The 27315-nt window shown below is 38.9% G+C and overlaps 2 protein-coding genes and 1 long non-coding RNA gene across 4 annotated transcripts in view; 2 read left to right on the top strand and 1 right to left on the bottom strand.

The window, feature by feature from the left end:
• Positions 1–2692: 2692 nt before the first annotated feature.
• On the top strand, positions 2693–12684 carry LOC129769974 (SKI2 subunit of superkiller complex protein). The gene is made up of 6 exons (XM_055772522.1): positions 2693–2826; positions 2888–4220; positions 4283–5268; positions 10982–11723; positions 11784–11962; positions 12016–12684. The coding sequence occupies exons 1-6, from the start codon at positions 2815–2817 to the stop codon at positions 12382–12384; spliced, it is 3621 nt and encodes a 1206-aa protein (XP_055628497.1). The 5' UTR covers positions 2693–2814; the 3' UTR covers positions 12385–12684.
• Positions 6491–7175, bottom strand: LOC129769975 (uncharacterized). Its single transcript, XR_008742004.1, has 3 exons — positions 6927–7175; positions 6748–6860; positions 6491–6677 (listed from the first exon to the last, which is right to left on the bottom strand). It is a non-coding gene; the product is annotated as an uncharacterized LOC129769975 (long non-coding RNA).
• A 12669-nt stretch (positions 12685–25353) lies between the features above and the next one.
• The window catches only part of LOC129765233 (cold shock domain-containing protein E1), a 33523-nt gene continuing 31561 nt past the window's right edge, over positions 25354–27315 (top strand). For both annotated transcript variants that reach the window (XM_055765312.1, XM_055765311.1), the window contains exons 1-2: positions 25354–25431; positions 25840–26392. The gene's annotated coding sequence lies outside the window, so the exon portion shown is untranslated. The remainder of the gene's footprint in view (positions 25432–25839; positions 26393–27315) is intronic.

Genomic DNA, 27315 nt, shown 5'->3' with positions numbered 1-27315 from the left:
CAATGCACTTTCCTGTAGCTACCAAGAACTTTTTTCAAAAAAACTTGTATGGTACGGCAATAAAAACATATATCAGTAACAGTCATAGAATTCGAAGACGGAAAACTGTGGTGCTAAAATCATGAGCAAGGAAGAAGACCCAGATGATAACTTAGCGCATCCGGGAGTTACATATCGAGCGCTGCAAAATAATTTATGAATTTTCTTAAGTAGAGACTACACAATAAACAGGAGCTGCGCGAGGAAGAATGCATTCACTTGCGAGGCGCTATCATGAGCAATACCGACACAGCCTTTACTATCGCCAGACCAAAACGTACATGTACATGACATTACAACAAGTGTGTTCAATGAAGTTCTTACTGAACTTTATTACAGCATTACACGTAATACAAATAAACGAGTTGAAAAAAAACATTACACGTATTTGGTCCAACACGTTGTTGGATGTATTCGGTTGATGGGCAAACGCGAGGATAATCTCATACACACATTTTTAGTTCGGTTAATGGAAAAAATAAGCACCGAAGAAATCAATAGTATAAGTCCCTCGGAAATTCCAGATCCGTCTACCAATGAGCAACTCGCCCGCATTCTAAAATCCAATCGATTCAGAATTACATTCTGTCCATTGGACGCAAGTTCAATCGAGCAGTGCAAATGTGATAACCTTGCCATGCTTTCGAAAATTACTAACAAAAATTAGGTCTCCCGCATCAAATATGTGTTCTATGTTACGAAGTAACACATTCTCTGCAAGCAGCAAAAAATCTTGAACTATGGATAAAATCTTGACGGAAATACAGCGAAATTTATGAATAAATAGTTGATTTAGGATCAGAACTTTTGAGTATGTGAAAACTTTGAATAATATTGGCATAACTCGATTGGAATTGAGTCTAAGGGTGGGTTTAGACTAGTGATATATTCATGTGAAGAAAAATGATGAGATTTATAGAAATCGCATCAACCGTTTACACTAGCGTGAACTTCTATAACGAATATATTCATATTTTCGGTGAATTTATTCACCTGAAGTAGAACTGCATCCAACTTTAGTGATTTCTCACCAGTGAGAAATTCACAAGCGTTTATATATGCTGAATTTATTTAAGTTATATATATATATATATATATATATATATATATATATATATATATATATATATACCTCGAATAAGTGTATCATATTTATTCTCACCCGTTTACACCTATTTATACGTGAATAAATCCATCTATAGCTATAGATCTCCCTAATGTAAACCCGCCATAATGGATAATATAATGCAAAATTGTTATCCGTTCGGGTAATAATATTCATTTTTTTACATTTTACATTTTTTTACAGGTACATTAAATTAAGAAAATTAATGTTTTTCCGTCAGTGGTCATCGTCTATAGCACTCCATTCCTCTGTATGTCAGATATCCCATCCCCAAATATCTGTTTCATCTTCATCAAAGAATAGACTGATGATACTCGGGTTCGGAAAGATACCCAGCAAACATTAAATCGCATAACTTGGCGTATTCTAAGTCGCATATAAAGTAGAATCGAATCAAAGTCACATATAATATCGATCAATGGATTATGTACATATAAAATCGTATAAAATGCGGAAACCTCGGTTTTATGATATACACTATCATAAAATCGACCTATACGAAATCATTTACAGTAGAACCCCGATTATCCACGAGCGGATGATCCGAGGTGTGAATTATTCGCGACAGCCAGTTCCGTAGTAAATATATAGGCTTTCTCGAAATTTTTCAGTGAATGCTTTTTTGGTCATGGCTTTTACATTATTTGGCCACTGGTGTACACGACCTGATAGAGTTTTATGATTTCTGTATTAATGAAACATAACACCCTATTATAGAAATCGAGTCGATAAGAATTTTGCTCGTTAGCTCTATTTTACTATTATAGATACCCAGCAAGTCGATAGTATCACTTGGTCGATATAAAGCTATCTGTGCAACTTTTTTTTTTCCAAAATATATATTTTTTCATGAAGGTTCATATAGCGTAACACATGAAAAAAAATTTGGGAAAATTATTCAACAGTAAATTGTATTACTTCGTAATAGCGGCCTTAACACATCATATTAAAAAATTTTCATGTGCGTCATATATTCATATATTCATATAAATATTCATCCAAACTATATTATCATATATTCATCCAAACTAATTTGCAAGCAATCGTCATGTATGTATATCGCCTCCACTTTTGCATGTATATAAAAGTTAGGTGAATCATATACGCTACTTATACGATTTAATGTTTGCTGGGTACGACATGAAATGCTTGATTGAACTGAACTTTCTGAATTACCACTTTTTGCTTCTTCATAGAACACAGGAGTCACGAACGTTTCGCGTATGCTTCTCGAATGACAATGCGCAACATAAACATAAACATAAAACACGCTTTCGTTCAATTCGTTCTATTATATCGATCACATCCGATAAATTTTATAGATCGTTCAAACATTCAAACATACTTACGATACATTAGTTATTTTTTATTCAGCAATCAAACGTTAATCTGGTTAATCTGGTTAAACAGAAATTGCTATATTTCACGGATTGTTAGATAACAGGAACAAGTTTCAAAACAAATTGAGCTTGTGAATCTTGGTATGACTGTAAAAATAACTCTGCTGGGAAGACAACGTGAATAATTATGGCAACTCTGCTATCAGCTGTCATTTACCGTAATCGCACGCGAATGTGTAACATAAACAGTCGAAATCGATGCACATCGCGAGTTGAGTGATTGAAAGTAGTTCCAGATAAAATTTTAAAATGTCTATTGATGTAAGTATTGTTCAAAGTTCTTTCTATCACATTCGTGCGTTAACGAACTTTGCTTCCGCAGTTTGCCTGGTGGAAGAAACCACCACCCATTGTCGAAAGTACTGAAGATGTTCTACGGAAGTTTATACTGGAGCCCTCGATTCCAGTAAATGATCCGAAGCCTCATTTTTGCCCCCGTGTACCCAACGTTGAATCATTGTACCATATTCCTCCTGCACCGCTTAGCACCCGTGTAGTACCAGATCGGTGTCAAGAAACCGGAAGAATAATTGATTTCATCGAAGTGCCGATTGAGAATGCCGGCAGTAATGCTAAGAACTCTATGTCACTACAGCGTGAGCCTGGTGGCATTGATGATTCCAGCAGAGGTTCCGCCTCATATTTTCCGTTTTGGCCGGGTGGATTCGACGAACCGGAGAAAGCACTCCAACTGCTGGACATTGATAACACCGTGTTTGAAGAAAATCTGAAAACCTGTCCACCAGGATTTGCCAATGGGATGGATTTTGGGGATACGAGAAGTTCGACTGGAGGAGTGGTGGATTTGTTATCGGTGATTGAACAAGGATTGGATGGTCTCGATATTTGGGATTCGGGCAACGGTGCGGATGGTGGGGTTGATCATACCAGAGATTCTAATGTCACGCAGTCAATGGGGGTGGATGAAAGCTTGGATGAATCTCTACTCACTGTAGAAAAGAAGGAAGAACAAGTATTGCCGATCAGCGAAGTTAACACGAAATCCAGCACTTTGGCTGAATGGGCGGAAATTCTCGATGTATCGAAACCGGTTGCTGATTTTAAAACTAAAATTCCGGACATGGCCCACAAATACCCGTTCGAGCTGGATATTTTCCAAAAGCAAGCGATTATCAAACTAGAAGAGCACAATCATGTTTTTGTGGCGGCCCACACATCGGCGGGCAAAACCGTCGTAGCGGAATATGCTATAGCCTTGTCTAAAAAGCATATGACGAAAACTATTTACACGTCACCGATTAAAGCATTGTCGAATCAAAAGTATCGTGATTTCAAAACCACTTTCGAGGATGTTGGACTAATTACGGGCGATATTCAGATTGATCCGACCGCTTCTTGTCTCATCATGACGACGGAAATCCTTCGCTCGATGTTGTATTGCGGCAGCGATATAACTCGTGATTTGGAATATGTGATATTTGATGAAGTTCACTATATAACAGACGCAGATCGTGGCCACGTGTGGGAGGAAGTTTTAATTCTACTTCCAGATCATGTCTGTATCGTGATGCTGAGTGCGACCGTTCCAAACACGTTGGAGTTCGCCAATTGGGTTGGCAAAACTAAACAGAAACGGGTGTATGTCGTGAGCACTCCGAAACGTCCGGTTCCTCTTAAACATTATCTCTATACAGGTTGGCTTTTCTTAGAAATTATAAAAGTTAAGGAATCTCAATTATCCAATTTTTTTTTTCAGGTTGCGGTGGAAAGTCCAAGGATGATATTTTCCTCATTGTGGATGAGCAGAGCACATTTTTGACAGCTGGTTACCGAAAAGCTAAGGAAGCTACAGATGCTAAAGCGGCAAAGAGTGCAAACAAAAACGTCGGTCGTCCCGGTCAGTTCAATCAAAAGCAAGAACAAACCCTATGGGTTGGTTTGATAGACCATTTACAGAAAAATGATAAGCTGCCGGTTGTAGCATTCACATTGTCTCGCAATCGCTGTGATAATAATGCCAACGCGCTAATGTCCTGCGACTTGACAACAGCGCGCGAAAAGTACCACATTACGTCCTTCTTCCAGCTATGTTTGCAAAAACTGAAGCCTCCGGATCGTATTCTCCCACAGGTTATCCAGGTACAGAACTGTTTACAGCGTGGAATCGGGATACATCATAGTGGCATATTGCCGATTCTCAAAGAAATTGTTGAGATGCTGTTCGCTAAAGGATTGGTGAAGGTGCTATTCGCCACGGAGACTTTTGCGATGGGCGTGAATATGCCTGCTAGAACGGTTATTTTCGATTCAACTAAAAAGTATGACGGGCAGACCTCACGGATGTTGCAACCAGCCGAGTACACGCAAATGGCGGGTCGCGCAGGCCGGCGAGGGCTGGACCAGAATGGAACCGTTATCATAATTTGCAAGATGGGAGTGCCTTCGGAAAGTGACTTGAGGAACATGATCCTTGGCAAACCGATGCGGCTTGAATCCCAGTTCAGACTAACTTATGCGATGATTTTATACCTTCTGAGAGTGGAGCTCGTAACGGTGGAGAATATGATGCTGCACAGTTTCAGGGAGTTCGGGAAACGCCAAAAGTTGCCGGAGAGTAAATTCGAGCTGAGCAGAATGGAAGAAAAGATATCAAAGCTAAGCGATTTGAGTGAGCACTTGAAACCATTGTGTCAATTCTATGACGCTGCTGTTAACTATTTGAGCCAATGGAACGAACTTATGGTAAGTAACAAAGTATGTGAGGAGTGAGTACAAAACTATTGCCATACAGAACATAAAAATATACAAATTTGCTACATATCGAAGGGAACGGGACCAGAGTAGCAAAATCTCACACTCATTTTACTGACAACGCGAGATATTGAGACAACACTAAATTCAATCACCAATGCCCCTGCAGTTCATGACAAATGAACCGAACTTAATTACATGCAGCCGACACTCTGTCACGTGTAACATTTGGTTTTTGCATTATTTCCCACACTCATTCGTTTCACTGTCTCACTGACAATGAACACCCGAAATATTCATACGCATCTCCGATCAGGTGGCAGTGGAAGGGCGATTACACATTATCCGGTTTCAGCCGGACCGGTTTCAAAAAGCGCCGCTGGGTTTGGACGGATAACCGGATAACAATGTGAAAGAGTCATCGCACTACACAAAACCGTACATCATTCACATACACATACATGCATTTATTAATATAGTGGAATGACAGGTAAACATTGCAAATATTTCAGCTACATGCAGCTGATTGCATATGGGAAATCCTGAAACCACAACTGCTGCGGCAACCACGAGCCTTCCCAAATTTGTGTCCATTGGAGAGTACATTCGGCCAGGGTGTAGTACGCCAGGCCTCGCGTACACTACTTGCACATCAGAGCGGTGTTCTTATGTTAAATAAACATGAAAAACCTACTGAACAAAAAACATGGCTGTAATAAACAGTATTTCAAAAAAACTAACTTTAGTCCAGTTGCGGTGTACTTATCCACACGCTAAGTTCTTTTATTTCCAAACATACACAACTAGCATGATTTATTTCACACGCTCTGTTGCCACATATTTTTTCAACAGTCTCAGAAAAAAGTGTAAAATTTGATGAACCAATAATTATATCATTTCGTAACAAGGGGGGGGGGGGGTACTTAATTATATGTGATATGTGTTCAGTTCCTGTGATTATCCTTAGAATTTACCTACGAGAGAGTATATGCTTATTCATCCATTCTAGACTGTCTATTTTATTCCACCATTGCAGTAATTATTCTTACGATTAAAATTACATAGTAATTTTCCTTCAAACACTATCTCACTATCTCTTCGTCCAGAAAGGCGCTCAGCATACATATGTCGCAATTCCTGGTGCACGTACTCCTGGAGCAAGGACAGCTTCTCGAACGCATTTCGCTTCAACGCACAACTGTTAATAAGCGGATCCTGGGCGATGAATGACGAATCAGAAATGCCAACAACTGGGTGATTTCGCTCTATCTGAACCGATACTTTTGTGTCGGACAGGGGAACATCTTGATCGCCGAGCACAGATCGGACAGTTTTGGTTTGAGTTCCTCGAGTCGAGTTGCGGACACCTCATCGTCGATCGTGTTCCGGGTCAGGACGAACTGTGTGGAATACCGTATAAGAATTAGAAGAGATAACTATTTTGGTGTGTTTAATTGAACAAAAACTGACCTTCACATTCAGCTCGATGAAGTCGCTCAAAATTTTGCCCTTGATGAACCAGTTGGAAATTTATTTCACATCCTTGATCTCGATCAATACTGATTTCGAATAAGGGAAGTTGTCTGTGAACAAAACAAAAACAGAGGTTAATTAAGAACTCGATCAATTTGTCGAAAGACACTACCCACCGTTAATAACACAATCCATGGCAATATACTCCATGATGCCCTCGTGCGCCTGTGACCATTGCTTCGCTTTGATCAGAAAGGTTCATCACTTAACTTGTTCCATAGCAGCGAAATAAAAATTTCGGCATCCATATCACTTGCGACTTCTGAATTGACTCCAAAACAAACAAACGTCAATACCACACATACTAATGCATGAGAGGAAAAATTGCCTGAATTGTACTAACACTAACAGACATCACAAACAACTGTCAATTCGCTTTGAGCTTCATGCTCCGCTTTTGGGAAATGATAGTGATAATGGACTTTCAGGTGCAGTAAACACATATATAAAATAAAAAGTTATGAATGAAAATTAACTTTTTCTTATATGTTATATGTTTTTATGTAATAGAGTAGCACGTTTTTTGCAAGAGAGGAAATACCCCGGAACAATAATTATGTTTGATAGTGATTTTATATTACAATATTGAGTTTTAGTGAAAATATCAAGAAAATTATACAGAAATGATTAAACAAGAATCAGTACCGCAGGTTTTAAGAAATGAAATAAGTAATGAAATAAATTTTCATTAAAAATTTAAACAACTCAAAACTGTCTTAAGGTTTAATAATCTTATAGAGAATGATTTGCTTTCCCAAACTGATGTCTCCACCAGACGTCGACACTATACTACTTTCATCGCGTATAATACTTGTCCGATCGCCGGACATGTAGTCGCAGTAGACGGCTGCATCACGGCGCCGTAAATAGGTTGGTACGGTTGAAATTTGCCATTTGGGTTTCAGACCGGTCCGGCAGAAACCGGATAATGTGTAATCGGCCGAAGGGTACAAATATCCATCCAGAGAAATATCATCTCACTGACACCGTGTCAGACGTTTAAACGCGTGTTCGTGTGTATGTTTTACTGGTATGTTTCTAGTCCCGGTCCCATTTTTTGCCGCTTATTGCACACTAGAGATGGGCAAATCAGCTCATCATGGTGAGCGGCTCAGAGCCGTCCAGCTCATACAAGTGAGCTGCTCATTCGGAACAGCTCTTCAGCTCAATTGAATTTTGCGGCTGTCCACACAATTGCATAACTACCATGGGACATTTTATAGTGCTCATTTTCTTAATAGACGGAAATAAAAAAAAATAAACGAATTTAATTTGTAATTGTACACAAACTAAATTTAATATGGATTCTAATAATATAATATACAACAAATATTGAATGCTGAAATCCAACATAGAAGATGCTTAGGATATGCTGAACTTTAACAACAGAAGAACCAGCAGTAGCCAAATAAAATGCCTTCAGAAATATTGGCTGAGACAACGTTTTTTGATAAAACTAGCGAGATTTTTTTTTGCATCCAAGGATATAAAAATAAATCCATTAATAGGCGCAACGAGAAGCAATTCTTCGCCATGACAAAGGTAGGGAGACGAAAAATTCTTCCGCGTCTCAAAATTCACACTCTCTGCTGCTTTTGCGCTCCACAGCTATGCAACTCATCAGCTCAACAGCTCAGCAGCTCATCAGCTCATCAGCTCAGCAGCTCATCAGCTCAGCAGCTCATCAGCTCAGCAGCTCATCAGCTCAACAACTCAGCAGCTCATCAGCTCTCCAGCTCCGTAATGAGCTGATGAGTTGCGTTGTTTTGATTGCGAGCCGATCCGAATCCGCTCACTATGATGAAGCGATTCGAATGAACAGCTCATGGGCGGATGGCACATCTCTATTGCACACACATCGATGGGCAACGGCGCATTCGAGTGCTGAGTTTATGGGTGTATGACCAACGAAAATTTCACCAGGACGCAATGAAAGGTGATATTTCCGGCTTGGGCATTCACTGACATCGAAAATGGACTGATATTTCTGTCGATGGAACGAAAACTATATCAAAACAAACGTGATGGTAAGTCAGCAGTCATAGGCACCGCGGCACCGCGATAGAAAGAAGAGAAGAGTGTCGGTGGAGATATTTTGCACTGAAAAAATTGCTTTTCGATTTCAACAAGTTCTTTCGACATTTTGCATTTTTGAACGGGACACGTTCGAAACACTGTATCTTCTGAAATTTTACGGCAATGAGTGAAATATTTCACATTACACAAAAACAAGGGTGGGTGTCTGTACTCAAAAAGGGGTATGTTGGTTTTGATCAACGTGGTTGAACATATGCTACAGGTAAGCCAGATTTTTAGTATCGTACATAAAAATTACTCAAACAGGTTAACAGGCAACCTTTCGATACGTCAGCTCGCAGAAAAGCTGGATTTGTCCAAATTTACTGTTCACAGTGTGTTAAAAATAATTCCTGAACGATTGACTACCGAAAGGAAACGAAAAAGTGACAAGAAGAAACCTGAGAAGATCCCAAACCCAAACGACTCGATTCGAACTGTGGCTATGAAAATAGGATTCGTCGAAAAGTCAAAGAAACGATATGGATTGAGGTCAAAAGCAAAAAAGTCCCCAACCGCAACGATAAACAAAATTCGATGGCGGAATCACGTGCTTGAAAACTGTATTGTAATTATTTGACGAAATTTTCATGTGTTGTGGACGATGCAACTTACGTTCTTGAATGGTACCCACATCCAGTCGTACAACAACAAGCGTCGCCCCATTGGCATACCAACAGTAACGGAAAAAAAATATTATGATAAGAGTACGGATCGGGACGACCGTGCTGTATAAAAATGGAAGTGAAAATATTTGCGGATCGGGACGACCGTATTAAAAAATTATAATGATAAGAGTGCGGATCGGGACGTCCGTGCTGTGTGCAAGTGAAAACGCTTGTCAATATGTAATGGTAGAACACATGCGAATTTAATTTTTCGAATTTTCCCATTTTCTTTCAGAGTTTTACGAAACTTTTCAATTGTCATGTTTGGTTGGAATATGTGCATGTGCCTCTTCTTTCCTGAAGAGAAAGGGGTGTTATACCATCATAGAAACATTTCTTGTACCCAAAAACCATCATATCCCAAATTTGGTAAATTTGGCAGTTCTCGAGTTATGCAGAAATTTGTGTTTCATTTGTATGGCAGCCCCCATGCCCTTAGAGAGGGGATAGGTGTGTCGAACCACCATAGAAACATCGTTTCATTTGCTTGATTAATTCTAGAGTAATGTCGAAGTTTGTGTTTCATTGGTATGGCAAGTGAGTATATCTCAAGAATATATATAAATAAATTTTTTATCAAAATTAAATAAAATTATTGCAAAAGCTGCATTACAACTGAATCGCACTTTGTAATTTACTCGACGAAATCGAACAGAGGTTCGCGCCTAACCTAACCACCGGAAGACGCGGTTTGCTAGTTAGACTATTCTGCGAATAATCGGGGTTCTACTGTATATAGAAAAAGAAGATAGATAGATAGATAGTAGTACTTTTTCCTCATTTTTTTCTCAAAATAGGCCTCAGTTTCGGTATTCACTTCATCATCGGTCTTAAATTTCTTGCCAGCGAGCATTCTCTTCAGGTATGCGAGCAGAAAATAGTCACTGGGGCCAGATCTGGAGAATACGGTGGATGCGAAAGCAATTCGAAGCCCAATTCATGCAATTACACACGAAATTAGGATGTTTTTTTTTATTTTTTTCACAATAACAAAAATTGCTTCACTCTCAATGCTGGAACTCACGAACCAATCCGCCGGTTGCTGTCAAATTTTGACACGTATCCATTGAAAGATGCTGCTTTGTGATAGTCAAGTAGATTTTTGTAAGAGGCGCCATCTAGACGTCAACCTTATGAACTTTTCAGCCGAACTGTTACTGGAGGGATCAATCATTGAGACTTCCAGACTAAGTAGCTCTATTTACCAGAACTACAATATAGACAAGCTTGTGATGGATGGATGGAGACTGGGCCATTTTTAACGTTAGTAGCTTGTTTTTTTTTGTGGTGCGGCTCGCAAAGCTTACACTAAAGAGAATACTATTCAAAATTTGTCATTTTCTGTTATGTGAGAAACTATGGCAATAATTTCATACTCATAAAGATTACACATTCGATGGTATACTGATAAATCCCTTTGTCCCTAGCCCAAAATGTTCATGTCCAAGAAAATCGCGAACGAGATGAAACCTGGCAGAGTGTTGATAGTAACTCACAAGCACCACTATAACAAACTAGCAGTTCTATTGACGCTGGCCCAGCAAGAGAGAAACTCCGTCCGTTATAAGGTGCTGATACTAGATCATCGAATACCCTCCCTAGTGGCGGAAAATTTAGAACGAGGCGAACTGTGGCACCGAATGCTATCCCTATCTGCTGGAAACCGTCATTTTCTTCCCGAAGGAATGGGTGGTCATTCGGTGATTCAGATCTCCGTAGGAGATATTGTAGCCGTCACTAAGCAGACTATCAAATGCGATCCGGTGAAAATACTACAAAACTGGGATAATCGTCAGATACCTAGATTCAGGGATCAGCCACCCTCTTCATCCGTTTTGGATGCAATAGCTGCCCTCAGTGAGATAAATATGGCCGCCGTCAACGAAACTAATAAGTTAGAAATCTTGAAATTTCAATTCAATCTTGATCAGTTGAAGCAAAACGAAGAACTAAAGAAGGCAAGAGAAAAACTCGATCTGTACATTCCGTATACTGATATTGCTGACTTCGTACACGAATTTGCCATAGTTTTCGATCGCAAACAGTTGGAGAAGAAATTGGAAGACCTGAAGTATCAAGTATCGTATAAGAGTTTGTCACTCTATCCGGACTACTGTAACAAGCTCAAGGTGCTCCAAGAACTGCGGTACATTGATGAAATGCAGCAAGGTAGCGCTTAGCATGCTTCAGTCATATTGTGTTTTCTCTCATGGTATTCCTCTTCCACAGTCGCAATGAAAGGACGGGTAGCCTGCGAAATGGGACAAAACGAGTTGATGATCACCGAGCTGGTACTTAGAAACATTTTAACCGATCTGCAACCGGCAGAAATTGCTGCTTTGCTCTCCAGCTTGGTGTTCCAGGCGAAAACTGATGTGGAACCCAAAATGACCGATACATTGACGAAGGTTTGTTGGTAATATTGTTTAGCAAAGATACGACATTTATTTATGAATTCTAGGCTCGGGTACTCTTCGAAGAAGTTGAAAACGACATCCGATATGTGGAGCAGATGTACAGTGTCACAGATATTTTGGACAAAGATAAATTGAACTTTGGTCTGATAGAGGTCGTGTACGAATGGGCCCGTAACAAGCCGTTTGCGGAGATTATGGAGCTGACCGATATTAAGGAGGGAATCATAGTTCGCTGTATACAGCAGCTCAACGAAACATTGTGCAATGTTAAGGATGCCGCACGAATAATTGGAGATCCGGTGCTTAACAGCAAAATGGAGGAAGCTTCTAATGCCATCAAAAGGGATATTGTGTTTGCAGCTAGCTTGTACACCTCCAGTACTCCAATCGAAATTGAAGCGGAGGCCGATTAATTCAAACATTGTGTTAACTCAGTAACTCATACAATTATGATAGGATTCATAGAATCGAAATCTATTTTTATGTGGTTTTATAGCGTTCAAATAAAATTATCATATTTCACTCTCGCATGAATATGCTTCGAAATTTACATTTTCCGCCAAATATATATAGAACTTGCCACTTCAAATACAATATTCGAGACATAGATTTTTGGGTCATTCAACCACAATTCGGCATGGTCAAAATGCGGTTATACTTCTGGCGGTACAATCAATCCATCGGTTATGATCAATGCTTTCTTTATTTTATTCATCAGTTGAATCCATGTAAGAAAATCAGTACTAAATAAAGTCCTCCTGACGGTGCTTTGACTGGCATTTAATTTCTTGCCGATATTATGGGCCCTATTCCAAAAAACGAGACATACGAGCAATTCGTCTCGTCTCGACTTCAGTCACCGTCGAGACGAGCAAAATATCCTATCCGCGTTGACGTTGAACTTCGTATTACGAAATGAGGGAATAGGCATGACAATATGGGTTTGCAGAAAAAATAAAAATTATGAATGAAAATTATTTTTACCAAATAAAATTGGACTCAATGTAAATGAAAATCACTTTTGCTTGCAAGTAGTGAAAAAATATACACAAATTGTGTCTAAGGATAGGTTTAGACTAGTGATATATTCATGTGAAGAAATATGATGAGATTTATATAGCGAATTCGTTTTTGTTCAGTTTCACCCCCAGTGCCGCACTAACTGCTGTCAAAACGATTTTTTATTCACTCAGTTTCGTACTCAGTGTCGCACCAAACTCCTGACTGTATTGTTACAAGTATATATAAACATTTTTCGTTAATTATAATGTTAATGGTGTAGAAAACCGATTACTCGCGGTCTACTCGAGTTTAGAAGTTTGACATATTTTCTTCAGGAAAAGGAAGGGATAAAAGGATATGTTGACAATGTTCACTCTCACATTCACACTCACATTCATTACACTCAATTCTTAAGCCTATCTTATATCTAATATGTATTTACATTTCATTTTATTTTATTGTTATTGTTTCTAAATTCGATCTGGCAACAAGATACTCCTCGCACGACCAAACAACGTGTTCGATGTCGTGGTAACCTTGGCCACAGTCACAGATATTGCTGTCGGCAAGATCAAAACGAAAGAGTAGCGCGTTTAACGAACAGTGATTGGACATGAGTCGGGAGAAGGTGCGAATAAAGTCCCGACTCAAGTCCAGACTTTTGAACCATGGTTTGAGGCTAACCTTAGGGATAATTGAGTGGAGCCACCGGCCCAATTCATCTTCGTTCCATTTGCGTTGCCAGTCAACGATGGTATTTTTACGAACTAAAGAATAAAATTCATTAAAGGCGATTTGACGCTGGTAAATTTCGCCTTCAATTGCACCTACCTTTGCTTATGAGTCAGCCCTCTCATTACCCGGAATTGAGCAATGTGGGACCCAGACAAAGGTAAGGACATAACAGCGTCTGGTTAAAGCACTCAAAATTTCTCGTATTCTCTCAAGGAAGTACGGCGAGTGCTTTTCCGACCTAACTGAACGGATAGCTTCGACAGAGCTAAGATCCGTTACAATGTAATAGTGTTCAACAGGTCGTGAGGCGACGCTGTCCAGCGCCCAGTGTATTGCTGCCAATTCAACAATATACACTGAGCAAGGATTCTGAAGACTGTAGGAGGTGCTAAAAAATTCGTTGAACACTCCAAATCCTGTGGACTCATTCATAGAGGATCCATCAGTAAAGTACATATTATCACAATTGATACGCCCATACTTTGCATTGAAGATCGTAGGAACGGTCCCCGATCGATTATAATCTGGAATTCCATGGATTTTCTCCTTCATGAACAGATCAAAATGTACAGAGGAATTGATGTAGTCAGGAAAACAAACACGGTTGGGAATATACGAAGAAGGATCAACCTGCATGGGGATGAATTCATGATATGAAGTCATGAATTCAGAATGAAAATTTAGCCCGATCAGCTGCTCAAAATTTCCGATCACCAATGGGTTCATAACCTTACACCGGATGAAGAACCGAAGAGATAATAAATTGAAGCGATATTTTAGTGGGAGTACGCCTGCCAAAACCTCGAGACTCATGGTATGCGTTGAGGGCATACATCCCAAAGCAATACGGAGACAAAGATACTGAATTCGCTAGAGTTTAATGAGATGTGTTTTGGCAGCTGATTGAAAACAGAAACTGCCATACTCCATCACTGAGAGAATAGTTGTTCGATACAATATTATAAGATCTTCGGGATGGGCTCCCCACCAGGTGCCGGTAATTGTACGGAGAAAGTTTATTCTTTGTTGGCATTTTTTACTCAGATACCTAATATGGGCCCCCCAAGTACATTTGAAGTCGAACCAGACCCCAAGATACTTGAATGACATAGCATGAGTGATCGGTTTACCCAAAAGTTGAAACTTTGGTTTTGCTGGTCTATGCTTCCTAGAAAAAACCACCATCTCTGTTTTCTCCGTGGAGAATTCGATCCCTAGCCCAATGACCCAGGTTGAAAAATTGTTCAAAGTATCTTGTAAGGGTTCTTGCAGGTCGGATTCGTTTGATCCTACGACAGACACCACTCCATCATCTGCAAGTTGTCTTAGGTTGCAATTTTGTGTAAGGCAATTGTCAATATCGCTTACATAGAAGTTGTACAAAAGGGGGCTTAAACATGAGCCTTGGGGGACTCCCATGTAGGAGATCCAACTTACTGTCAAATCCCCATGAGAAAAATTCAAATGTTTCTCACAAAGCAAGTTATATAACATATTCAATAGAGGCGGCAGGCCCCGAGAGTGTAATTTGTCTGACAAAACCTCTATTGAAACAGAATCAAAGGCCCTCTTTATGGCCAAGAATACTGAAGAATACTGAATACTTGTTTTTTTTTCGGCGTAAGCCATTTGAATTTCTGAAGAAAGCAACGCAAGACAATCATTCGTCCCCTTGCCCCTGCGGAACCCATATTGTGTATCTGAGAGCAAGGCGCTTGTATAAATATATAACAGGTGAAGCAACATCATCACTTCAATGAGAAGGGGATTACGGTTTGTGGAGCGGGGGTTGTTTGTTTTGTTATTGCTAGGATACGCCATTTTTGCATTTTCACATGCGAGAGTAGTGGATGAACTGGATGAGAATGAAATTCTACAAAACCATCTCTTCTTTTTCACATAAATTTGCGAAAGCCGAACATAGTAGGCATCGTTCGAATAAGCGTCGTGGCAGTTTGTAGAGAGCCGCCGGCAGCTGTTTGTAAACAATACCGACAGCAATTCCAATATGGCTGAAAGTGCATTTCATATGATTGTTTCACCTGGTATATATAGAGGCGCCTTGATACAAACTAATGTCGTATCCAGATGTCGACACCAAGACGGGTCTATGGTACTAGGTGAGGCCGTTTCATCACTAAATTGGTTAGGGGAGCGGTATATGAAAACAGTACGGAAGAAAGCAGAAGGGGAATTATTTACTTGCAGCGTGAAAGAGACAGACTGATCACGAGCGAGCTTCGGCACTAGCGTATTGTGTTTTATTTACAAACAAAACACAGTAGACTTCCAATATGGCTATAGAGTGGTTTTAGCCCACCTTAGGGTATACTTCTAGGCGCCTTGGTCGACACCATTCCGCCGTCAACGCGAATTCCACGTATTCCAGTACACGAGTTTCATTGAAATGTTTTATTTGGAAGACTGGAGAGACTTCAGTCACTTTTTCTCGGTATGATCAGTGATGTCCGATGAGAAGAAATGTTTTTAATTTGAGAAAAACAACAAACATTTTTAAAATTGATCAATTGATACTCTTTTCTCAGTGCCAAAATAATAAAAAAAACACAACGAACAGGAATAAGTTTCATATATCTTTTGGTTTCATTGATATTTTTTCTCCAGCATATGGCATATGGTTATCATGGATTTATTGGGGGCAATGTTTGTTCTCCTAATCAACGATTTATCAAGAAAATTTTAAATCTATATGCATGTATTTCCAATGAAGTAGTTATTTTGAATTACTCATTTTCGTTCAATATGACACTTTTCGTACCGTGTTAATATATTGAAAACAGTCATCTGGCATCCCTGGATATGAGTACAATGTTTACATTTGGTTGTGTTGTTTGTAAAAGGCCCATTTGAAAATCTGTAAAATCTTGCAATTACTGAATTGAATTTGATGATTGCAGTTGAAAACATACATTGCTTATGCAATACTCCCGTAAGCGTTATTTTCAAGAACGAACGGATGCAAATCGTCACAATCTTCGCACAATTGAGACTCATTATCACGAACTTCAAACCGCATCATTTCAGAATTACATCGCCCACTTGGAGACGACTGCGAAGCAAAACCCTTCCTATTTTTGGACGTTTATTCGCAATCGGAAGCACTCAAATCGATTCCCAGCCGAGATGACTTTCAACGGTAATAGTGCTGATTCCCCGGTAGGAATAGCAAATCTGTTCGCAGATCACTTCGAAAAGGTACACAGCACCATTTCACCAGCATTCTCGCCTGACAGTCTCAGAAATTGTCCAGTTTTCGATTTGAATTTACCGCTGTTTGAAATATCACAGCACGATGTCTCTTCTGCCTTGAGTAAATTGGACGTGTCTAAAGGTTCTGGAACTGATAAGCTTCCGCCACTGTTCCTGAAAGAATGCGCCTCTGCAGATACCATTGACAATAATTTTCAATAAGTCGCTACGTCACAGCACTTTTCCGCATCAGTGGAAAACAGCTTCAATATGTCCGATCTTCAAATCAGACTCCAATCACTCCGTTGAAAATTACCGAGGCATTTCCATTCTATGTTGCGTAGCAAAAATATTCGAAAGACTAGTTCATAAAATTTTATATACCGCATGTCAACCGATGATATCTGAATATCAACATGGCTTCGTCAGTAAACGATCGACAACAACTAATCTGTTGACGTTCACTAATTTTTTATCAACGGAAATCGAGCTCAGACACCAGGTAGACAAGGTTCCCCACGAACTTGCAGTAGCGAATCTTAGTCACCTAAGTTTTCCGTATTGGATGTGTGAATGGTTGCGTTCCTACTTATCTGGACGGTGGGCGTATGCAAACATCAATGGCTCTCACTCTCGATACTTTCCTATCACATCAGGGGTGCCACAGGGAAGTGTTCTCGGGCCGCTTATCTTCGTTTTGTTCATAAACGACCTGAGCTTTCGACTGAATGCTGGAAAACTTCTCTATGCCGACGATCTGAAAATTTATAGATCAATAACATCTCATCTTGACTGTTGCGCGCTTCAGGCTGACGTAGAGGAGCTACGGCGGTGGTGTGAGGATAACGGAATGGAATTGAACATCAAAAAATGCAAAACAGTGTCGTTCACCCGCCGGCAGTCTCGAATTGAATTCCGTTATTCAGTTGGGCCTGAAACACTAGAGTGTGTTGATTCCATTCGCGATCTTGGAGTCGTCCTCGATAACAAACTGAGGTTTAATGAGCATATCTGCGTCACTACCGCTATAGCGTTTGCAGCCCTCGTCGGTGCACCAATAACTTCAGAGATGTTTACGCAATCAAATCGCTATACTTCTTAGTACGTAGCATTTTGTAGTATGCTGCCTGCGTGTGGTCTCCGTTTCACAGCACCCAAATCACACGAATGGAGAGAGTACAGCGCAGTTTCATCAGCTATGCACTCCGACAACTCCCTTGGATAGATCCAGACCATCTCCCCGACTACTCGAGCCGCTGCAGACTGATCGCGTTGGAATCGTTAGCTTCTAGGCGCGCCAACCTTCAAAACATATTTGTGTTTGATCTGTTAAATGGAAATATTGACTGTTCGTCCTTATTATATTATGTATCACTCTATGTACCATTCCGACAACTACGTGAGCGAGATTTGTTGTTTATCAATCGCCATAGGACTTCCTACGGATTCCATAACCCCTTAGAGCATTGTTCCGTGAATTCAATAGTGCTTGTGCCGTGTTCGATTTCAACGTGTCCAAAACTGTCTTTAAAAATAGGATTAAGAATTTAATATGAGGATTCAGTCTGTGGAATTATAAACAATTCGAGACGGTGATAAATAAATAAATAAATTATTCCGACATTTTCGACATAAAAAATGCAGTAAAATAAACAGTGTGAAAGTTTCTCTTACAAAAAAAAAGAAAAAATTTAACGCTTTCGTGTGAGTTCTGATCTTAGACTACTAGCTTTATTTCTATTTTGTTCAAATATATATATTATTTTCTTACTTATAAAAAGGTGAAAGAATTCCCCTTTACCTAAACTACAGGTACTAAAATTAAAGAAGAGAAAAGAAATATTTGTTGATGCCTGCTCATCAGGCCTAAAATCTATCTCATTGTTTTCTTTCCCTATCCTATCTGGAGATGTAAACAATCTTCTTGGGGAATAGGTTTTTTTCCCTGTTTTTGTTTTCCTTGCATCATTTTCTATTTTATTGCATTCATCCGTAATAATAAATACCTATATTTTATAGTTTTATTGCCTATTCTTTCATGCCCTCGCTGTGCCGGGTCTTATTTCCTTAACTTATTTGGTCTCCTCTTATTCCTTATGGAATTTCCTACTTTATTGCAATCTATTCATAAATAAACAAAGACCTACGTTCGATCTCTTTACTACTTATCATTTTATTCATCTGATGGATCATCTGTCCGTAACACAATGCATCCACATGTTAAGTGTCTCGAGCTTTACTGAATCGACGATCGTTGGCGATTCACTATGAGCGAGCGATTAATTTCGCTTTAGAAACCCATTAATTGTCTCCCAGGATAATGCGGTTGACGCCTTTTGGCCATGGCCATTGACGGGAATGACAGATTATTCGATTGAAGGTCTCGATATTGGTAGATCAGGAACTCGGGAATTTGGTCTTGAGAAAGACAGTTTGAAATGTGGCTTGCACTGGAGATAATTCACTCATTGGAGATAACAACACAGGAATATTACTAAAACACTACTGGATTTGTTAGCGGCGATGCTACACTGTTAACGGTTGGTTTTAAAATTAACGATGCTAAACACTCGAAGGCCGGAATTGGAATTGCTTTATGGAGTTTTTTAAACTGTGCGTCAGAATATATTGCTGTCTGTAGTTGTGTCATGCACCATATAATGCATTTTTGATGGGAATGCTGCGGTTTGGATAAGAATAAGGGATGGAAAAGGAAAATTATGTGATAAGAACATGCTCATCATTCGTCGTTGGGTTATTTTATGGCTCGTTTACATTATGGATATCTATAGCTACTAATTTGGTAATGTTTCATGTTGAGGATTTAAAAAAAATAGACTCCCTATAGATTGGCGGAAGATAAAAATATATTTGGGATGTATAAACCTCCTATTCACCGGTACTCAGCTTTATCAATGTTCCAGATTTATCTGGAATTGTCCAGACTTTCACGGAATATCCAGACATCTAGAATATTCCCTGCCTAGTCCTATTGCTCAATGACATCACTAATTTTACTATTAAGAAGACTATATAGTGATTTTGACAACAGGATTTTTTTTCAGGTTCTATTTTCTGCCAGCTTTTGTTCATTCGTTTCATCGATTGATGCATGCTGCTGTTAAGAACAGAACCGTTTTGACATAGATCTGCTGTCTATGATTTACTTTACGAAATTGTAAAAATGAGACATGTTACATTATACAATGTGTCAAAAGGTTGGCGTAAAATACAAATAGTGTCTATAGTTGAACAACACAACAATTCAAATAAGAATGTCTTTTTCCAATTGTACTCGAAACTAGGATTCTCTCACAACGCAACAAACAATGTTTTGAATACAACTCGGACGTCGAATAGCATTTGCAAAAATGGTAAACAAAACTTTTCGAACATATGCCAAGGTTGAGCGACTAGAACTAGTTGCCTTGCACAATGTACAATCAAGCATGTTGTTTGTAATGAGGACATACACTTTCTCTGTGCCTTGAATGATCTGTTAATCCATGCTATAATCTAATATATGTGTACTTGGGGAGCCCCACAGAACAAGTCGGCTACGGAGATTGGTTCATTGATACGGCATTTGCATAAAAATCAAGATTGGTTGAGTTTAAATAACATCTATGATCACAAATTTTCTGGGAGATGATCAACTCGAGATGCTCATCAAATAAAAAAAGAACTCATCAGACGAGAATTCACTCGCTTTCGTCACGCAAACTGAATAAATATGAATGGTCTTAGTTATTGTTCCTATAATCCTATCTAGGTTACCGAAACGAATTTGAGAATCTTATGTGATGAATATGTTTCATTATTTAAAATTATTTTCCGAAATAACTCGATCGAATTCGGTACAGAAGGTGCAAATAATATTATTATACCAGAAACATTACTTGGCGCTATCTTGGAGAGATGGATGGTTTAAAGTTTTTCATCCAAATTTTAACATTTGAAAACTGGCTTCGTGTCTTGTAACCGTGACGTGACGGGTCGTGAACGAGACGTGGATGTTGTATGTGAATCGCACTTAATACGACACGTTTAATTGGATATTTTTGAAAACATTGAATTAGTGACCTAAATTCTGGCCCCACATTGATAGACCCCACCAGACGTCGACACTGTGCCACTATCATCGCGAATGTCCAATTACAGGTCAAAATCGCATCCAATGTGACACTGAGTGGTGCCTCGGCGTGTCGAATTAGATGTATCTTACTGCATTAGAAATACAGTGACTCAAATCCGTAATCGTACTCCACCATGCAGTTCTCTTTTCCTTTCTTTTGAAAGTCGAAAACAGTATATTTATCAATTTTTCCATTAAGCAGTTCTTAAAATCTTTATTTTTAGTTATTTAATGGTTTCAAAATTTCCCACACAAATAACTTCCTTAGTTTTTTACTGGGATTGATGTCGGAAGATTGTGGAGGAATATCAATAACTTTTGAGTAATTGTAAAGTAACCATGTGCGAACTTCATATGTCTTGAGCTCTGGGTCATTTTTTTTTTTTTTTAATTCGTTTATTTTTACAGGCTCAGTTACTTAAGTTTAAAGGAGCCGAATTCTTAAATATAATTTTAAAACTATATATATAAACAATTTTCTTACATCTATGGTTAGTAAGGTGGAAAACCGATTACTCGCGGTGTACTCGAGTTTAGGAGGGTGACATATTTTTAGGATAAGGATGGGATATAAGGAAATTGTAACAATGTTGATGAACACTCATTTCATAAATCTATTCGTATATCTATAGTGTATTTACATTTCAACTTATTCTACTATTTATAGCAAGGAGACGAATTACCCGCAAAGGAAGGAAAGGAGGGTATAAGGATGTAGGGACAATCACACACGAAGATCTATAGCTTTAAGGAAAACATATATATGGGACATGTAATCAAGGTCTAACCGAGCCAACACATCTCTCACCGGCACATTGGGCTGTCTTCTTCGGGCCCGAAGGGAGTTTTTTAAATTCGATCTGGCGACCAGATACACCTCGCACGACCAAACAATGTGCTCGATGTCGTGATAACCTTGGCCACAAACGCAGAGATTGCTGCTGGCAAGATTGAAACGGAAGAGTAGTGCATCTAACGAACAGTGATTGGACATGAGTCGGGAGAAGGTGCGAATAAAGTCCCGACTCAAGTCCAGACTTTTGAACCACGGTTTGAGGCTAACCTTAGGGATAATCGAGTGAAACCACCGGCCCAATTCATCTTCATTCCACTTGCGTTGCCAGTTAGCGATGGTATTTTTGCAGACTAAAAAATAAAATTCATTGAAGGCGATTTGACGCTGATAAATATCGCCTTCAATTGCACCTACCTTTGCTAATGAGTCAGCCCTCTCATTACCCGGAATGGAGCAATGTGAAGGGACCCAGATAAAGGTAATGACATAACAGCGTCTGGATAAAGCACTCAAAATTTCTCGTATTCTCTCAAGGAAGTACGGCGAGTGCTTTTCCGGCCTCACTGAACGGATAGCTTCGACAGAGCTAAGACTATCCGTTACAATGTAATAGTGTTCAACAGGTCGTGAGGCGACGCTGTCCAGCGCCCAATGAATTGCTGCCAATTCAGCAATATACACTGAGCAAGGATTCTGAAGACTGTGTGAGGTGCTAAAAAATTCGTTGAACACTCCAAATCCTGTGGACTCGTGTATAGTGGACCCATCAGTAAAGTACATATTATCGCAATTGATACCCCCATACTTTTCATCGAAGATCGTTGGAGCGATCCTCGATCGTTGGTAATCTGAATATCCATGGATATCTTGCTTCATGAACAGATCGAAATGTACAGAGGAATTGATGTAGTCAGGAAAACAAACACGGTTGGGAATATACGAAGAAGGAACAACCTGCATAGAGGTGAATTCATGATATGAACTCATGAATCCAGAATGAAAATTTAGCTCGATCAATTGCTCAAAATTTCCGATCACCAATGGATTCATAACCTTACACCGGATGAGGAACCGAAGAGATAATAAATTGAAGCGATCTTTTAGTGGGAGTACGCCTGCCAAAACCTCGAGACTCATGGTATGCGTTGAGGGCATACATCCCAACGCAATACGGAGACAAAGATACTGAATTCGCTCGAGTTTAATGAGGTGTGTTTTGGCAGCTGATTGAAAACAGAAACTGCCATACTCCATCACTGAGAGAATAGTTGTTCGATACAACATTATAAGATCTTCTGGGTGGGCTCCCCACCAGGTGCCGGTAATTGTACGGAGAAAGTTTATTCTTTGTTGGCATTTTTTACTCAGATACCTAATATGGGCCCCCCAAGTACATTTGGAGTCGAACCAGACCCCAAGATACTTGAATGACATAGCATGAGTGATCGGTTTACCCAAAAGTTGAAGCTTTGGTTTTGCTGGTCTATGCTTCCTAGAAAAAACCACCATCTCTGTTTTCTCCGTGGAGAATTCGATCCCTAGCCCAATGGCCCAGGTTGAAAAATTGTTCAAAGTATCTTGTAAGGGTCCTTGCAGGTCGGATTCGTTTGGTCCTACGACAGACACCACTCCATCATCTGCAAGTTGTCTTAGGCTGCAATTTTGTGTAAGACAATTGTCGATGTCGCTTACATAGAAGTTGTACAAAAGGGGGCTTAAACATGAGCCCTGGGGGAGGCCCATGTAAGAGACCCGACTTACTGCCGAATCTCTGTGAGACTCTGGGTCATTGTCTTGGCATAACTTTAATCCTCCATACCATCTCATTTTGTTAACACTTTGCTACATACTACACATTTAGAATGTTCAAGTAAACAAATTGAGCAAAAAAAAGTTTGTAATGTGCCTAGGAAAGGCAGCAAGAATGCACGAGCACAGAGGGGCAAACCGTTTCTCAGCAAAAAAAGATCAATAACTCCAATTTGATTATTCCAAACAGCATGAAACACATCAATGTCTTACTGGTAAGATGTTATTTCCTAATTTGATACTTTTGACTCCGATGGTTATCGTTTCGTATGGAGGAAGCTAACGATGAATTAAACGTAATAAAATCTAAAAGCAATGTTTAAACATGATGGTGGTGGAGGGATGATATGATGGTGCATGTATGAGGAATTTGGTTTTCATCGATGGTGTATTAGGTCAGAATATTTACTCCATTATCCTGAAGGAAAATATGGAGCAAAGTGTCAACAAAATGGAATAGAATTGAGGATTCAGGTTTTTCCAAGACAATGCTCAGGACATATGAAGTTCGCACATTACAATCACTCAAAAGTTATTGATATTCCTATACAATCTTCTGACATCAATCCCAGTAAAAAACTAAGGAAGTTATATGTGTAGGAAATTCAGGAACCATAAAATTTCTAAAAAAAAATTTAAAAATAAATTTTAAAAAACCACCATATGAAAAAATTGATAAATATATTTTCCAAATACACAAAAAACTCGTAGATAAGGCTAAAGGCAGCTGAAGATAGTTTCAATGAAAAAGGGATACCATAATAATGATGGAATTAGGAAGTTGGCCAATGCCTTCGAAATCGAGTAGAGATTTCAACCAGCGTACGATTATGAGTTTGAGTCAATTTTTATACATTTGTTGCACATTAATTCGCCATTTTTAGAGAAATCCTGACAAAATTTGAATCCTCGAATCCAAACCTTTTAACTCTCATATGACACTATAATTTTATTTGAATAGAATGTTCCGAAAGCTTGTTTTCGACTTTCAAAAGAAGGGAAAAGAGGTCTGCATGGTGGAGTACGATTACGGTTTTGAGTCACTGTATAAACAAGAATAAAAGTTCAGAGCACAAACTAACAAAAACATCGACTAAAAAAAATATCAGTTAAAAGTATATGACAACCCTGCCGGTACTGTGTTATTTTTTAAATGAAACTTTGACGACCTTAAACTTATTTGAAATTCATAAATATTCTTAAGGAGGCCGTACACTGTTTGCCCGGAGGTCAAATATTTGATATTTTTTGACAGATAAGGTTTGATTTGATATTTGTACAAACACTATTTTGTTTGCCACTCTTCAATTTTCAACAGTGGTAAACAATGTCAAACACCGAACATGGAAAAAATCCGCTGAAATATTCAAGGTAACCTAACCATGTACCGACAGGTTCGAAGAACAGACTGAAAAAAATATTTTAGACATCCAATAATTGAATATTTGCTTGTCGTGTTTTGTGTAGAATATATTTGATCAGTACACGTTGACCAAATTTTATCTGTCAAAAAGAGTCAAATATTTGGCTTCGGTCAAACAGTGTATGAGCACCCTTACAATTTAATTTTTGTGAATACTAACTTCTGCACATTTGGTCAACTGTGCAAATTGTGCTGCATGGACAAATCCTTTTGACAGCTCTCACACTGTCAGAAAGATTCCGCACACCGTTTGTCGACTCATTTTGATATCGGCTCCAGTCGACGAAACGCATATTAAAAAATAATTTAATGACATGGCTGACTGTGTCGTTAGTGTGTGCTTGGTCGTGGTAAGTTTTTTCTCGCTACAAATTCTCGCTGAAATTCAACGGATACACAGCCGAAATTAGCGTCGAATTGCACAGAAAAGATAGCTGTACAAGAAAATCAATTTCGCTGTTGTGAGGAAGTGTTTTTAAATGAGCATTTCTCGAATGAAGAAATGGAATCCATTTTTTCACTCGTCTGATTTTCGCTTCCGAAACCCGATGTCTATTCTGCCCTTTTCCCTCTTGGTTGAAAAGAGTGTGCAACGTTTGACACAAAAAGAGGACCGGGATGCGCGAAGAGGTGCAAAATGGAGAAATCGGAACAAGCGACAGATTTTTTTTTACTGTCTTTAAATTTGGATCAATACTTATTCTATTGTAATCTGTTTTGCTAGTCGATTAATTTGTTTTATTTTCTATCTCTTGCAGCTTGTGTAACTAAAAACCGCTATTTTAGACTAAAACAGCAGTATAATCGAATCTACACCTACAAAAAGCAACCAACAGAAAATCAAACACTACTCATCAATATTGTTTCTTTACAACCAATTAACGACGGAAAAATACTCAAAAAATAACATCTTTCACCGAAACCAAGTAATCGCGATAGTAATCCTAGTGTTATCGAGAAAAAAGCCTTATAGAAAAAAAAATTCGTAATACAATTGTGATCTCCAAGTTTATTTCTTTATTTTTTGTTTGAACAAAAATGTGTTTATAAGAAGAAAGTATTGAAGAACAAAAGTTATAACAGAACAACTCAGCACGCATTTACGACATTTCTTGAAACTGATACCAAGAAGAAAGAAACTTACCACCACCATCACAAAACAGCCTGACGACTGAACATCAATTGGCAACACACAAAAGGAAAATAAAAGCAAAACAGACAGCGGCCAGTGGCGGCTCCATCTGCCCGGCGAACCTAGCCAGCAGCAGCTCCAGGACCTGCTAGGGATTTGTGCACGGAACGTACGGGACAGTAAGTGTTATTATTTTGACTTGTCACAATCTAGTATGTATATTATGTAAGTGATTTGTTTATCTGTTTTCGTGAAAAAAAAACAATACAGCAAAGTCATCCATTAAGTTCTTTCCTGTTTTTTTTATTAAGAATAAAAACGGAGAACTATACTATTGAATGAAGATTAGTAGCTTGAATTCGCCATAGTCAGTTGTACCCCCTTTTTTGGGGTTTACATAAAACTGAATTACCTAGGCAGACCTGGGTTTGCACTTGAATTCTTCTAAAACTGATTTGATGTTCTAGAACATCCAGTGAGTATTCTGGGGGAAATAAAATAATCAGAGAATTGTTCGAATTGTGCATCGGTACAACTGAACGTCAAATATCGGCACTTCACGGATATATTATAGGAATTGTCTTTGGGATTTTGGTTACCGTTGGGAACCCATATGGAAACTCACTCTTAAATATTCAATTTGTACGGTGCTGTTGGAAATCAATTCACTCTAGAGATTTCAAAACATCTATATCCAAGCCTATTGTTATACAGTAACCCTTAAGTTCTAGGTTGATTCAGGAATATTCAATCTAACGAAGCAAGTAGGCTGTGTATTGTTTTGTTACAAGATGTAATGAATAAATTGGATTGTCTTGGTGTCGAAAGAGTCCTCCAAATGGCTTCAATAATCGATATTTTTTAAGTTCTGAGCTCTGATTTCAGGCATGATGCAGATAATCTATATTTTCATTTCATAATTCAGGCCCGACGAATTTAGTTGAAGAAACAAATCCTGCAGAGGGATCGGCTTTTTTATTATCTTCTATCCGCAGTGACCTGGCGCCCGGTAATGGTAACCTGGTTGGTTGCAGCTATTTATTATAATGATAAAATACATTCCAGACTTACTTTGATTGACATTTGTATGTTTTTAATACAT

This window comes from Toxorhynchites rutilus, chromosome 2 (assembly GCF_029784135.1).
Source record: "Toxorhynchites rutilus septentrionalis strain SRP chromosome 2, ASM2978413v1, whole genome shotgun sequence".
Taxonomy (NCBI): domain Eukaryota; kingdom Metazoa; phylum Arthropoda; class Insecta; order Diptera; family Culicidae; genus Toxorhynchites; species Toxorhynchites rutilus.
This window is presented reverse-complemented; position numbering and strand designations above follow the sequence as displayed.